Below are 14,801 nucleotides of genomic sequence, written 5' to 3'. Positions count from 1 at the left end.
TTTCCTCCAAGTGCGATGAGGAGCTGCCAGGGTGTCTGGCAGAGGAGTGGCATGATCTGATTTAAGTTGTAACAGTCACTGCCCTCTGTAGTGTTGTGAAAAACTGTAAGGGACTGTATAGTAGCAGTGAAGGTGGTAAGAAGTGGTCAAATTCTGAATATAATCTGAAGGTTGAGCTGACAGTATCTGTGGAAGAGGTGGCTAGGGGATATGGGAGAAAGAGAAATCTAGGAAAACTCCAAGGTTCTAGCCCAAGTAACTGGAAGGACCCAAAAACCAAAACCCCATTGCTGTCGAGTCAATTCCAACTCCTAGCGACCCTACAGGACAGAGAAGAACTGCCCCACAGGGTTTCCAAGTAGCGCCTGCTGGATCTGAACTGCCGACCTTTTGGTTAGCAGCCAAACTCTTAACCACTATGCCACCAGGGTTTCCAGTATTCTTCACCAACACCATAATTCAAAGGCATCAGTTCTTCTCTGGTCTTCCTTATTCACTGTCCAGCTTTCGCGTGCACATGATGTGACTGAAAATACCATGGCTTGGGCCAAGCACACCTTAGTTCTCAAAATGACATCTTTACTTTTTAACACTTTAAAGAGGTCTTTTACTTAAGAAAACAGAAGAAAGAAGGTTTCACAAATTATTTATGCTTCTAAGGATATTTAATTACCAAGGCTAATGTATTCATTTCTGTTCCAACATATGTATTTTCATATATAAAATGCTGTATTTCATAAATTTCAAGACAGACATATTATCAATATTTTAATACCACTGATGTCAAATGTGTCATATAATGGATGACATAATTATAACTGATAGCATTTTTACTTTCTTAGTGGCATGTAATAGTGTGCCTTACAATTCATGGTGTCTTAAACTGGATGAAATACAGTCTTATGTAAAGATCTTTATCAAGTTTTCAACCACTTTTTAAAACACAGGTTGTTTACAAGATGGAGGAGGAACAAGTTTAAAGGAAGATCAGGAAGTCTGGTTTTAGTCTTAAGTTCTAGGTGCCTACTGGGCATCCAGCTGTGGATTGAAGGGGAGAACGCTGAGCTAAAGAGGTCCAGCGAATAGATAGTATTTAAAGTCATAAGACTGGATGAGATCCTTAAGGGAATAACTAACTACAGAAGAGGTCTATGGTCTGAGTCCCAGGTTAAGAGATTTCAAAATTATAAAATTCAATGCTTAGAGGGAGTGGAGATGAGGAAATAGCAACAGGGACTAAGAACGGACGGCCAGTGATATACAAGGCAAACCAGGCTTTAAGTTTCCTATAGCCTAAAATGGACAGGTTTGGTAATAGTTAATTGCCACACAGGTCTTTTTCCTCCTTTGCTCACTTCAAGGTTTATGGCTATGTTTAGAGGATCGAGGATGCCTTTCAACTGACTCCTGAGTAAATCAGGTTTTCACTATACCTCAGTTACCTAGTACTCCTAGAGATAACCAGTTATTAATGGATTAGTTGATAACAGCAATTTATTTTAGTCTCTTTTATGCATTTAGAAACAAGATCACTAATATATTAGTAATAAAATTTAACTTTAATAGCCTAAGTCAAGAAATTTCCCTTGCAAAATTATTTTAGTGTAACATATTTCAAAATTATGAAATTCTTTCCCATTGAAAAATAACTTGTTAATTTTTTTTCTTCCATATTCCACGAATCTTGGCCAACAATACACATATACATTACCCTACACTAATAATTTCCTGGCTAAGCTATAACTTTAGTGTGGAACATTTGATGCTATGTGGATTTAGTGTGGATTATGATGTTACTTTAGTTGGCTGTAGACCCCGTGTTCTTAATCTGCCCAGATTTAGCAATCTTTCTGAGTTTATTCATAGGTCAATTCTAGACTTTTTCAACCATCTAGAAGATAACTCTGGAAGTAGACAAGAAAGGCTTCTGAATGACTAACAGCTATCCCAGAGTCCAAACACTTCCATCCACAGGGCAGGTAACTGCCCCACAGCCAGGAGCCAAACAACTATGTAGAAAGCAAGGCAGTAGATTAGAACTCAGTAAGAGAAGTGATAAAAGCAGAAGGGCTCCCAGCACTCTGGATCCATCAAAGGTCAGAGAGCCAGCCCAGACAACTCAGAAATTACTAAAGGAATCACTGTTTTATGATCTAGTACAATAGCAGATATTCAAAGTAAAGACTCTGGTCATTTAAAAAGTTAAATCACATATTAGGTAATGCTTGAGATTTGTTTCCACCGAAACTAGTGACTGTTTTAAGTTCTAGTGCTTAAATACATCATCTAGGAAATTCACTTCTCATTCCCAAGATAAATCAGATGTTGCTGTATATATCATTTTAAAGTTCTGCCAAGTTACGATCATCCTTTATCTGCTGATATTAGAGTGAACAGCTATTGTAATTGCTTATATGCAAATAGCTTTAAAGTGTTTAGAACAGATAGGCTAAGCATCCTCTCTGAAAATTCCATCTACTTTACAATTTGCTTAACAAACTCAGAGCTATAAGGTTTATTCAACTAATGTCAAAATACAAAGACAATCCAAATTGCCAGGCTCTAAATGACTTTTTATTATCTGTTCCATTAAGAAATAAAGATGGAGGTTAGATTTATAATAAGAAGAAGTCACAATAATTCTTAAAGGCCAAGGTTTTTTATCTTTCCTCATTTTCTCCATCTCAGTAAGGAGCGCAACCATCTACCCAATCACTCAAGCTAAAAAACCAGGAGTCATCCTTGATTCCTCTCTCGCACAAATTTAATGAATACACTATCACCTCATCTAAGTCACTGATATATATATGAGCTCTCGGGGCACAATGGTTAAGCGTTTGGCTGTTAACTGAAAGGTTGGTAGTTAGAACACATCCAGAGGCTCTGCTAGAGAAAGACCTGGAAATCTGCTCCTGTAAAGATTACAGCCTAAAAAACCCTATGGGGCAATTCTACCCTATTCACATGGGGTTGCTATGAGTCTATACGTATATATACATATATATATATATATATATATACACATACATATATGTATATATATATGAAATTGCCACCAATTATAGAGTGTTGTTGTTGCTGGATGCAATGCAGGGAATCACTTCCAACTCAGCGACCCGATATACAACAGAACAAAACACTGCCCAGTCCTATGCCATCGTCACAATCATAGTAATGCTTGAGCCCACTGTTGCAGCCACTGTGTCAATCCATCTCGTTGAGGGTCTTCCTCTTTTTTGCTCACCCTCTACTTCTGGAGAAACATGATGTCCTTCTCCGGGGACTGATCCCTCCTGATAACATGTCCAAAGTATGTGAGACGAAGTCTCACCGTCTTTGCTTCTAATGAGCATTCTGGCTGTACTTCTTCCAAGACAGATTTGTTTATTCTTCTGGCAGTCCGTGGTATATTCAGTATTCTTCGACAACACCATAACACAAAAGCATCAGTTCTTCTTCGGTCTTCCTTATTCATCGTCCAGCTTTCGCATGCATATAAGGCTATTGAAAACACCATGGCTTGGGTCAGGTGCACCTTAGTCCACAAAGTGGTTATCTTTGCTTTTTAACACTTTAAACAGGTCTTTTACAGCAGATTTGCCTAATGCAATATGTCGTTTGATTTCCTGACTGCTGTTTCCATGGGCACTGACTGTGGGTCCAAGTAAAATGTAATCTTGACAACGTCAATTTTTTCTCCATTTATCATTATGTTGCTTATTGGTCCTGTTGTGAGGACTTTTGTTTTCTTTATGTTAAGGTGCAATCCATACTGTAGTCTTTGATCTTCATCAGTTAACTGCTTCAAGTCCTCCTCACTTTTAGCAAGCAAGGTTGTGTCATGTGCATATCGCAAGCTGTTAATGATTCTTCCTCCAATCCTGATGCCCTGTTCTTCTTCATATAGTCCAGCTTCTCTGATTATTTGCTCAGTATACAGACTGAATAAGTATGATGAAAGGATACAACCCTGATGCATACCTTTCCTGACTTTAAACCATCCAGTAACCCCTTGTTCTGTTCGAACAACTGCCTCTTGGTCTATGTACAGGTTCCCCATGAGCACAATTAAGTGTTCTGGGATTCCTATTCTTTGCAATGTTATCCATAATTTGTTATGACCCATACAGCTGAATGCCTTTGCGCAGTCAATAAAACACAGGTAAACATCTCTCTGGTATTATACCCTACTTTCAACCATGATCGATCTGACATCAGCAATGATATCCCTGGTTCCACATCCCCTTCTGAATCCAGCTCAAATTTCTGCCAGTTCCCTGTCAATGTACTGCTGCAACTGCTTTTGAATGACCTTTGGCAAAATTTTACTTGCGTGTGATATTAATGAAATTGTTCGATAATTTCCACATTCTGTTGGATCACCTTTCTTTGGAATGGACACAAACACGGATCTCTTCCAGTCAGCTGGCCAAGGAGCTGTCTTCCAAATTTCTTGCCATAGATGAGCGAGCACCTCCAGTGCTGCATCCCTTTGTTGCAACATCTCAATTGGTATTCCATCAATTCCTAGAGCCTCTTTTTCTCCAATGCCCTCAGTGCAGTTTTGACTTTTTCCTTCAATACCATAGGTTCTTAATCATATGCTGCCTCCTGAAATGGTTGAACATCGAGCAATTCTTTTTGGTACAGTGACTCTGTGTATTCCTTCCATCTTCTTTTGATGCTTCCTGTGTCATTCAATATTTTCCCCGTAGAATCCTTCAATGTTGCAACTCGGGGCTTGATTTTTTTCTTCAGTTCTTTCAGCTTGAGAAATGCCGAGTGTGTTCTTCCCTTTTGGTTTCCTAACTCCAGGTCTCTGCACATTTCATTATAAGTTTGCTTTGTCTTCTTAAGCTGCCCTTCAAAATCTTCTGTTCAGCTCTTTTACTTCATCATTTCTTCCTTTCACTTTAGCTACTCTACACTCAAGAGCAAGTTTCAGGGTCTCTTCTGACATCCATTTTGGTGTTTTCTTTCTTTCCTGTCTTTTTAATGACCTTTTGCTTTCTTCATGTATGATGTCCTTGATGTCATTCCACAACTCATCTGGTCTTCAGTCATTAGTGTTCAATGTGTCAAATCTATTGTTGAGATGGCCTCTAAACTCAGGTGGGATATACTCAAGTTCGTATTTTGGCTCTCGTGGACTTCTAATTTTCTTCAGCTTCAACTTGAACTTGCATATGAGCAATTGATGGTCTGACTGATGATATTGAGCTTCTCCATAATCTCTTTCCACTGATGCAGTCAATTTGATACTTGTGTATTCCATCTGGCTAGGTCTATATGTATAGTTGCCATTTATGTTGTTGAAAAAAGTATTTGCAATGAAGAAGTCGTTGATCTTGCAAAAATTCTATCATGTGATCTCTGGTATCATTTCTATCACCAAGGCCATTTTTTCCAACTACTGATCCTTCTTGTTGTTTCCAACTTTTGCATTCCAGTCACCAGTAATTATCAATGCCTCTTGACTGCATGTTTGATCAATTTCACACTGCAGAAGTTGGTAAAAATCTTCAATTTCTTCATCTTTGGCCTTAGTGGTTGGTGTGTAAATTTGAATAACATTCATATTAGCTGGTCTTCCTTGTAGGTGTATGGATATTATCCTATCGGTGACAGCGTTGTACTTCGGGATACATCTTCAAATGTTCTTTTTGCCAATGAATGCGACACCATTCCTCTTCAATTTGTCATTCCCAGCTTAGTAGACCATGTGATTAGAGTGGCAGGCCACTAGAAACCAGTCTCAAACTTCACCCTTGTCCAAATACACATACATACATTCACATTCACATTCATTCTCCACCACTCACTGGGGTCACTCATTTATTTATTCCATTCCCTTCCCCAACAGTGTGGCTCAGTGTGGCTAAGAGTTGCTGCATCATGAGATGGGAGTTTTGATGGAGGAGGGGAGTAGTTGGGGAAGATAGTAGGTAATTTTGGAACAAACTGCATCTTAGGGCGAGAGCTGGCCAGAGAGAACAGAGGGGGAGTACTTAGAACAACATGAATACATGGAGTTCCAGTAGCGAGTCCCTGAGATGTGGAAGATGCCAGAGAGCAAAGTGGGAGAAGCCCAGTTCTAACTATCCATTTCTAAATTTTGCTTAGGGTAGGCCCTGGGTCCAGGAAAGGAAAGATGGCTTTATGCTATCCTTCTCTTGATCCCAGAAACCGGCTAGTAGCAGAGTTCTAGGGTTCAGCTACCTTAAGGTTAAAATCAACTCTTCTGTATTAGTCTAGGAATAAAACCACCATTCATCCCAATACCTTGCACACAGCAGGTACTGAATCAATGTTTATTGTATGAAAAACATATTTCTAAAAAGTTCCAATCTGTCTATCTAGCCTTCTTTCGTTGCTCTCCAAGCCACCCATACTCCCACTAAACTGACACCTCACTATTGCCCATGCTGCCTCCAATCCTATGCTTGCCCTTTTGTCCTCTGGAAATGTCTTCTTCCTTGCCTTCTCACAGCCAAGTTCAAATGTCACCTCTTCCATGAAGCTCTCTCTGATCCTTCCAGTCAGTTACAGACTCTGACCCTGAGACCACTTTATCTGTCCCGTGCTTGCAGCATTTACCCTTTTCAACAACTGTGTTAGAGTTATTATGCACAAGTCCTATATCTTCTGTTAGAACGAAAGCCTCCTTAGTGGGGAAGACATGAATGGTTCATTTTTCTGTTCCCCACAGATTACACCCACAGATTTTGGTTATATAAAAACATGCTTCACTAACTATAGAAATAAGCCAAAAGAACAGCATGCAAGGAGGTTTGTTTTTTTTTTTTTTTTCCATTCTGTCTAAATATTATTTTACTAATTAATATGAGTCATCATCTTAACTCATGTGATGACTGTGAAAGTTTTGATCTGCACTCTGGTCTCCAAAAACACTGGTAAGGGTTCACTGATGCCTGAATTCTATCAGAGGTCATACACATAAACACAGCTATTTTTTTATCACAAACTCACCTCATTTGCTAAGGCAAAAGTTCCCCAGTGAATTGCCACCGATTTCTTTGTTTGAACATCAATGTGGATCCTTACAGCTTCTTCTGGGTCTACATGCTGGTATTTCATAAACCACCTGATGAAACACAGCGATTCATTAAGTCTGGGCTTTGAAATAAACTCTCAATTCTAATTACTGCTTCATCTAATTATCCTTTACATTTCTGCACAAGAATAAATCATAGTAGGTAAAAATCCTTTTCCCTGAGTCCACATTTCTGCTGGGGAAAAAAAAAAAAAGTAAAAATCTCTCTTGTACAAATTGCTATAGTACAGATAGATTTGAAGCAAAATTCTCATCTATACATAGTAAGATTTTGTTTCATGTATATTTTTATTTTACTGATGATTTATTCTGAAGATATGCCTTTCTATTGCCTTCAAAAGTAGATGTTTTTCAGTCCTAGATATGAATCAAGGTAAAGAAAAGGAAGCCAGAACTCCAGTTGCAAAAGAACCTGAATAACCTGCTGCAACAAATTTTTTAAATCTGCTAAAGCAAAAAGCAAACAAGTATTAGGATATAACACTGAAATACTCGGAGCAAAAAAATCTAATAGCTATTCAAGGAATTTTATTTAAACATCATAAAACTAAACAATGAGTTGTCTGGTTTGGCAAGAACAGACAGTACAAGGGGGAATAATGGGTAATGAGATCAACAAATATTTTAGAGACACTGAAAGGCTGCCTTGAAAAGAACAAGGGTTCTGGAGGCAGAGGGCTAGGGTGTGAATCCAGCTCTACCAGTTTCTGGAATGGCCTTGGAAAAAGTCCCTTCAAATTCTCTGAGCTTTGGTTTCCTTGTCTGTGAAAAAGAAATTATACCCACCTTATAAGCTCATTGTAAGGATTAGACAAGACAAACTTTATGAAAGCATCTACTACCTACTACACAGAATTCTCACAAAAGAGTAATGACTTGCCAAAATCAACAGTTTCAGGAGAATTATTATTTCTGATACAAAGCAAAAATGTACTGTCTATAAGCAAATGCTCTGCTTCCCAAGCCAGCAGTTTAAGGGAAGAAAAGCAACACTATCTTCACATTATTTCTATCCCCAGCCTGCTACTGCCTACTACTGCCGACTAATGCTACAGTTAAGATTAATGAATATGGATTCACCCTAGGTGCTTCTGCACTTTATAGAACACATTACGGAAAGTTCATCCATCTGCAGCTGCTAGAGGGTTGTTATTTACTATTAGGAGGGGGTGGGCCCTATGGGAACCCAAAAACAAAGCCACTGTGTTTGCCTCAACAATTAGATCTGCTGAGAAGTACTGTTCTGCTACATCTCCTAGCACTGGGAATTCAGAGCAAGGCGAAATGGCTTTTGGTGTTAAAAACTGCACATCAAAGGGATAGACACATTCCTTTCTACTCTCATGTCTATCTGAAATGAATTTAAAATATTTACTCTGGTGTAGAAATTAAAATAAAAACTTAAAAGCATAACTGACTTGGATAGACTCCCCAGTGACAGGAGATCCCAAAGGTAAGAACTCAATGTTCGAAACCTATCATGGGAAGTTATTTTTGGTGTGATCATACTACATTCACATAGTACTTTGAACTTTTGTTGAATGAATAACCTTATTTCTAAAGCTGTTACTACTGACCAGAGCAAAGGGTTACACAGTACAGGTTACCGTGATTTAATTCTCTTAGAGCAAATAAGGTCCTCCCTGTCCTCCTCCCATCAAATGGCTGCAATGAAAGCAGGAAGGGGGCAGTATGTGGGTAAATTCGTTGTGGTTTGGCTGCACCCGAGTTGTATCAATTCTTCTTTTATTTAAGTCACATTCTATAAAATGCTACATATGAAAATTTATTTTCCAATTACAAATAAGAGACATTCTAATACATTAAGAATATATACTGAGTAGAGCTTAGTACCATACAAAATTGATTTATAACAGTTCTAAAAAAATATGCAGGTTGATTGATGTTTTCGAAGGTTTCGTTAGAATTTTAATTATTTAAAGGGAAAAGTAAATGTAAGCAATAATACTGGTTTATAATAATTTTAATAATTATTAGAAATTAAGGAAATAGAAAAGGTAAAAATATCTAGCCACCAAAATAAGGAAACTAGGAATAAGCATAAAAGGGAAAAATAAACATTAATAAAGTTAGGAAAGAAACAGTTTTGGTCAACTTAAAAAGTTAACATTTAAACAAGCATAATAAAATCAGATGAAAGATCAGATTTGTTCAATTCGTCTAAGTATTAGAAAAACACTTGTTCTCTTTGTTAAAAAAAAAAAAAAACAGTTGCCATGGAATTGATTCTGTGCCAGAGTAGAACTGTGCTCCATAGGGTTTTCAATGTCTGGTTTTTTGGAAATAGACTGCCAGGCCTTTCTTCTGAGATATCTCTGGGTGGACTCAAACCACCAACCTTTCAGTTAGCAGCCAAGCATGTTAACCATTTGCACCATCTAGGGATTGCCTAAATAAAATGCATTTATATACATCTGTGCCTCCACATCAGAATGAAATAAAAATTACTTTTTATTATCCTTTACTTTGTTACTATCAGTGTTTATTTCCTCTTTACCTGTACTTATAAACCAGAAATCTAACAGAATTATCCGAAATCTCTTCTCTGTTCCATAAGTAAACAGTATTAAAGAAAAATAAAGATGGTGGACAGGTCTCCTAAGTGTCAAATGATAGTGTGGCCTTTAGTTGCTCTGAAGATATGTGATGAGTATGTAGAGGTCAGGTTGGAGAAAGAGTGGTGAGTAATGCAACAATGTCATTGCTAAATTCACTTCAGTGTTAACTGAAATGAGATCACAGACAACTCATGGTATAGGCCAATCTCATGGTTTCTCTCTCTGGTAAATAAGGAGAGCTGCAGGACCAGGGATCAGCACATATAAGTTACAGGCAGAAAAGCGGTTATATAAAGTATCCTTCACGTGAAAGGAAGAATAAGAATTAGGTTTGAATACTGTCATGGATTGAATTGTGTCCCCCCAAAATATCTGTCAACCTGACTAGGTCATGATTCCCAGTATTGTATGATTGTCTACCATTTTGTTATCTGATGGTGATTTCCTTATGTGTTGTAAATCCTATCACTATGGCATAATAAGATGAATTAGTGGCAGTTATATTGATGAGATCTACAAGATTAAATAGTGTCTTAAGCCAATCTCTTTCGAGATATGAAAGAAAGAAGCAAGCAGAGAGACATGGGGATCTCATACCACCAAGAAAACAGTGCTGGGAGCAGACCGCATCCTTTGAACCTGAGGTTCCTGCACCGAGATGCTCCCAAACCAAGGGAAGACTGATGAATCACAAGAACCTTCCTCCAGAGCCGACAGAAAGAGAAAGCCTTCCCCTGGAGCTGACGCCCTGAATCTGGACTTCTAGCCTACTGGACTGTGAGAGAATAAACTTCTGTTTGTGAAGCCATCCACTTGTTGGTATTTCTGTTATAATAGCACTAGATGACCAAGACAAATAGTGTGATTGCTTATAGTTTAACTTTACTTGGAATGGTATGTGAACTTCTGACTACTTACAGTAATTCTTTAAACCTTGATCCTTTTTCCTTGATAGTATCATTTCTAATTTTGAGTAATTATTTAACTGATATGAATGCAATTAAATTGTTTTAAAATTTAAAAAAAATTAATTTCAGTTGACTCACCAACCCCCAACCGACATATAACAAGGTCCACCATTAAAATCACAAATCATTAAGTAACACAAAAGCATAACTATTTTACTTTTAAATTCAGTTATTATGTAGTAGGAATATTTTCTTTTAGGTCAGCTTTTAGAAGTCTACATACCTTGGTTCATAAGCTCCAATGGGAATAGCTGCAAGGTCAAAAGGTCCAAATCTTTTTCCTATCTCTTCAAAAGCAGTGCAATAACCAGTATCTCCTGCAAAAAAGAATCTATTCCAAGGCCCCAAGATAGACCAGCTGCCCCACAGAACATTATTATCATCCGTTAGAGTCCTCTTACACCAGTGCTGGGAAGGTGTAAACACAAAAGTGACATTATCATGCCTGGGGACACAATTCTCCTCCCACCAGTCCAGCTCAATCACATCCTCACAGCCACATTTTTGCATCCAGTCAAGGAGACCCAAAGGCACAAACCACCTCAACTCATTACCAAATCGTTCATTCAGAGCAATGACAGAATTGTAGTCCAGGTGGTCATAGTGGTTGTGACTGATAAGGACTGCGTCTATCGGGGGAAGGTCACTTATTGCGCATGGAGGGTGACGAAAGCGCTTTGGACCCATCCACTGCAACGGTGATGCACGATGGCTGAAGATGGGGTCCGTAAGAAATATGAGCTCATCCATTTCCACCATTACCGTTGCATGTCCTAGCCATGTGACTCTTAAGCCAGCTTCCCTCACTCCAGCTTCGTCAGGGTCATCAATAAAATATGGTTTAAGCACGGGGAGTTCTTTATCAAGTTCCTATGCATAAAAAGAAAGAAGCAGCAGCAGTTGGGGGAGAAAAGGTATCATTTCATCACAGAACATATTTTGACCTGAATTATAGAGAAAAGGGCTATTTTGAGGGAACTGAAGTCATTCAATAAGCTGCTTTAGTCTTGAAAATGCATATTTAACTTCTTTCTGAATCTGACTTGATAATTATGATAATATAATAATGTAAGATATTCTTGGTCCCAAATGAAATGGGCAAAGGGAAAATTAAATTGAAAACTCTGAAGACAGCTAAATTTATTAAAAGTTCTTTAAAGGCAGTGCCAGAAGTAGACTGGCCTAGATGCAGTCATTTTGTTGCTGCTATTTCACTCAGCTGGTGTATTTGCTGCTTAAAACCACCTCAGAAGCAGGTCAGCCCCTGGAAAGAAAAGCTTATGACCATTCGTAGATCTTGATCTCAGATATGAATCTGACTTTCTGAGTGCATATCACTCAAAGCAAAGCACTGTGAAGATTTCTGGGCAAGTCACAGTCACAGACAGTTCTCTTCATTCAATATCCTTAAGATTTTCTACCACTAATCACAACAAAGCAAAACATGGCCCCTGCTTGTGAGAAGTTGATCAGTTTTGTGGGGAAATAGATGTATAACAATAGCTACAATAAAATGTGGTAAATATTATTCCTTTGGTTATTTTAGATTTTATCCTTGGATCAAGCCAGACCACCCCACCCCCTCGCAAAAAAAAAAGCACTTTTGGTCTTTTACAAACCTGCTTTTACTGAAGTGTGCTTTGGTATTTCTGCATTGAGGTCTCCTACAGGGAGCAGTCTCTAAACTTGCAGTACATGTATGGTAGGGCTGTTGCTGAAGACTTGCCACCACCTCCCACTCACCCCAGAAACATTTCTTGCAATTTTCAGTCACAGTAAAAATTCTTCTTCCCCCTGAGTAACTACTTGACTGTCATTGAGAAGACTCTAACAGTTCATGTTTCTCTTTTTGCTTTGTCTTTGGAGTCCCTGGGTGGCGCAAATGGTTAAGTGCTCAACTACTAACCAAAAGGCTGACAGTTCAAAACCAACCAGAGGTGCCTCAAAAGAAAGGCCTAGCAATCTGCTTCCAAAAAGTCACAGCCTTTTGAAAACCCTATGGAGCAGTTCTACTCCAATGCACATGGAATTACCATGTCTCAGAATTGACTTGATGGCAACTGGTAAGGTAATTCGTAAGGAAGTTCAGAATAAAAGCTGAGATCACCTCTAGCGATGTGCAGCAGGAATGACAGAATGTATTTCTGTACTCATTTTATTCTTGGCTGTATTTTATTTTTCTACCCTAATATTCCATCTGCTTATGCTCATCCATTTGTTTTTATGCTGCCACTTGTATTTTTATAAGTTAATGCAAATTTTGGGAAAGGTGTGGTATTGGATAAGTAATTAAATAAAATACAAAGTATGCTATAGTTTAACCAGAAGGAATAAAGAGCCCACTTGCCAAAGACACCACAACACAATGACCTGGGAGTTCCTGAATGATGAGAAATTCATGAGGCGAGGTTTCATTTTAGAGTGATGAAAATGTATTAAGTTAGATTGTGGTGATGAATGCACAACTCTGTGAATATACTAAAACCCACAAAATTGTGCACATTAAATGGGTCAATTGCATGGTATGTAAATTTAATATCAATAAAGCTGTTCAAAAAACAGGAAGAAAAAGTGCTGACAAGAGACCTGAACTGAGTAGTCACACTTTTTCATGTTCTTTTCTTCCTGCTGTAGGTTTCTATGTGCATCACAAAAGAGCACCTTATTTTAAAGAATATGATCTCCAGCGCTACTGACTCAGAAAACACAAAGTACTGGAGTCTACAACCAAGCTCCCCAGAAGAAAAACTCCTTTTTTACTTTTTATTCTAATCACCAGAGTTTGAAAAACCATGTAGAATGGAGGAGGGAGGACATGATTATTTATTTTAGGGAAATCAAGCATTCACTTGGCATTTTCTTGGCTAGATCACGATTTTCTTGACTGGTCTTTCTTGAAAGCTGCCAAAACAGAAAATCCCAAGGCCCATTATTAACTAGTAGACTAGCTAATGTTTCACTTCTCTTGGGGAAAGAAAAACATTCTAACATTCATTGAGCCACTACTCTTTGCCAGGTGCTTTAAGTACACCGTGTCATCTCACTGCTGCCGTTTTACAGATAACCAGACACAGACACAGAGGTATCACTAAGAGATTCACCAAAGTCATACAGTCCCTCCAGGACTGGACTCTAGATCTTCCTGACTCTAAAGACCCACTTTTCACTACACTGTAATTCTTTCCACAGCACAAATCATATTAACTTACACTAAAATTAAACAATAAAAGCCATATTCTTCAATTGTCCCCTTTGCCATGAGACCAGAAGAACTCGATGGTGCCCCCAGCTACAACTACCAAATGTTTTGATCAAAGATTCTATGGAAGAATCCTGATTAAAAGGAGGGAAATGCAGAATAGAATTTCAAATTCTCATGAAATCTAATTTTTTTTGGATCCACGAAAGCTGGATGAACCCCCAAAACTACTGTCCTAAGATAATCTTTAAATGTTAAACCTTAAACCTAAAATATTCCCTAAAGTCTCCTTAAAAACAAATAATAGTTTAGCTTAACTAGTAAAGAGTGTCTACCTTGAGCATTGTGCTCTTTTAAGATCTATCTATACGGGATCAAACTGACAATAGCAACTTGATAGGAAAATGAGGGGGCAGTGAGTTTATGTTAATGGGGGAGGAACAACTCAGAAAAAGGGGGTGTGAATGGCTGCACTATTTGAAGAATGTAGTCAATGGCACTAGATTGTACATGTAGAAATTGTTGTGATGTTCACCTGCATCTATTCTTAACAAAACAAATTATTAAAAAATCTTGTTAATATACTTATTATTTTAACAATATGTATTTCTGTGCATGAATGAGATGGAAAGGAAGGATTTGACTCAAATCTATTTATTTTGTGTGTGTGTGTGTGTGTGTGTGTGTGTGTTTTGTACTTTAGGTGAAGGTTTACAGAACAAATAGTTTCTCATTACTCAGTCAGTACGCATATTGCTTTATGACATTGGTTAACAACCCCACGTCAACACTCTCCCTTCTCGACCTTGGAGGATGCTTTTTCTTTTTTGGTGAAAATATACATAGCCAGAGATACACCATTTCAAAAATTTCTACATGTACAATACAGTGACATTGATTACATTCTTCCACTTGTGCTGCTATTCTCACTATCCTTTTCCAAATTATTCCATCACCATTATCTTCAACTCACTGTCCCC

General features: G+C 38.1%; 1 protein-coding gene across 4 annotated transcripts in view; it reads right to left on the bottom strand.

The window, feature by feature from the left end:
• Positions 1-14,801, bottom strand: part of NAPEPLD (N-acyl phosphatidylethanolamine phospholipase D) — a 46,677-nt gene that overhangs the window by 2,198 nt on the left and 29,678 nt on the right. For 3 of the 4 annotated variants that reach the window (XM_023725517.1, XM_023725516.1, XM_004390723.2), the window contains 2 exons: positions 10,846-11,492; positions 6,991-7,105 (listed from right to left, as the gene is read on the bottom strand). In XM_023725517.1, coding sequence (XP_023581285.1) covers positions 6,991-7,105; positions 10,846-11,492 — 762 coding nt within the window. The remainder of the gene's footprint in view (positions 1-6,990; positions 7,106-10,845; positions 11,493-14,801) is intronic. The other variant, XM_023725518.1, reaches the window with a different exon arrangement.

This window comes from Trichechus manatus, unplaced genomic scaffold, assembly GCF_000243295.1.
Source record: "Trichechus manatus latirostris isolate Lorelei unplaced genomic scaffold, TriManLat1.0 scaffold00326, whole genome shotgun sequence".
NCBI lineage: Eukaryota > Metazoa > Chordata > Mammalia > Sirenia > Trichechidae > Trichechus > Trichechus manatus.
The sequence above is the reverse complement of the archived record's forward strand: the minus strand, read 5'-3'. Positions and strand labels throughout refer to the sequence as shown.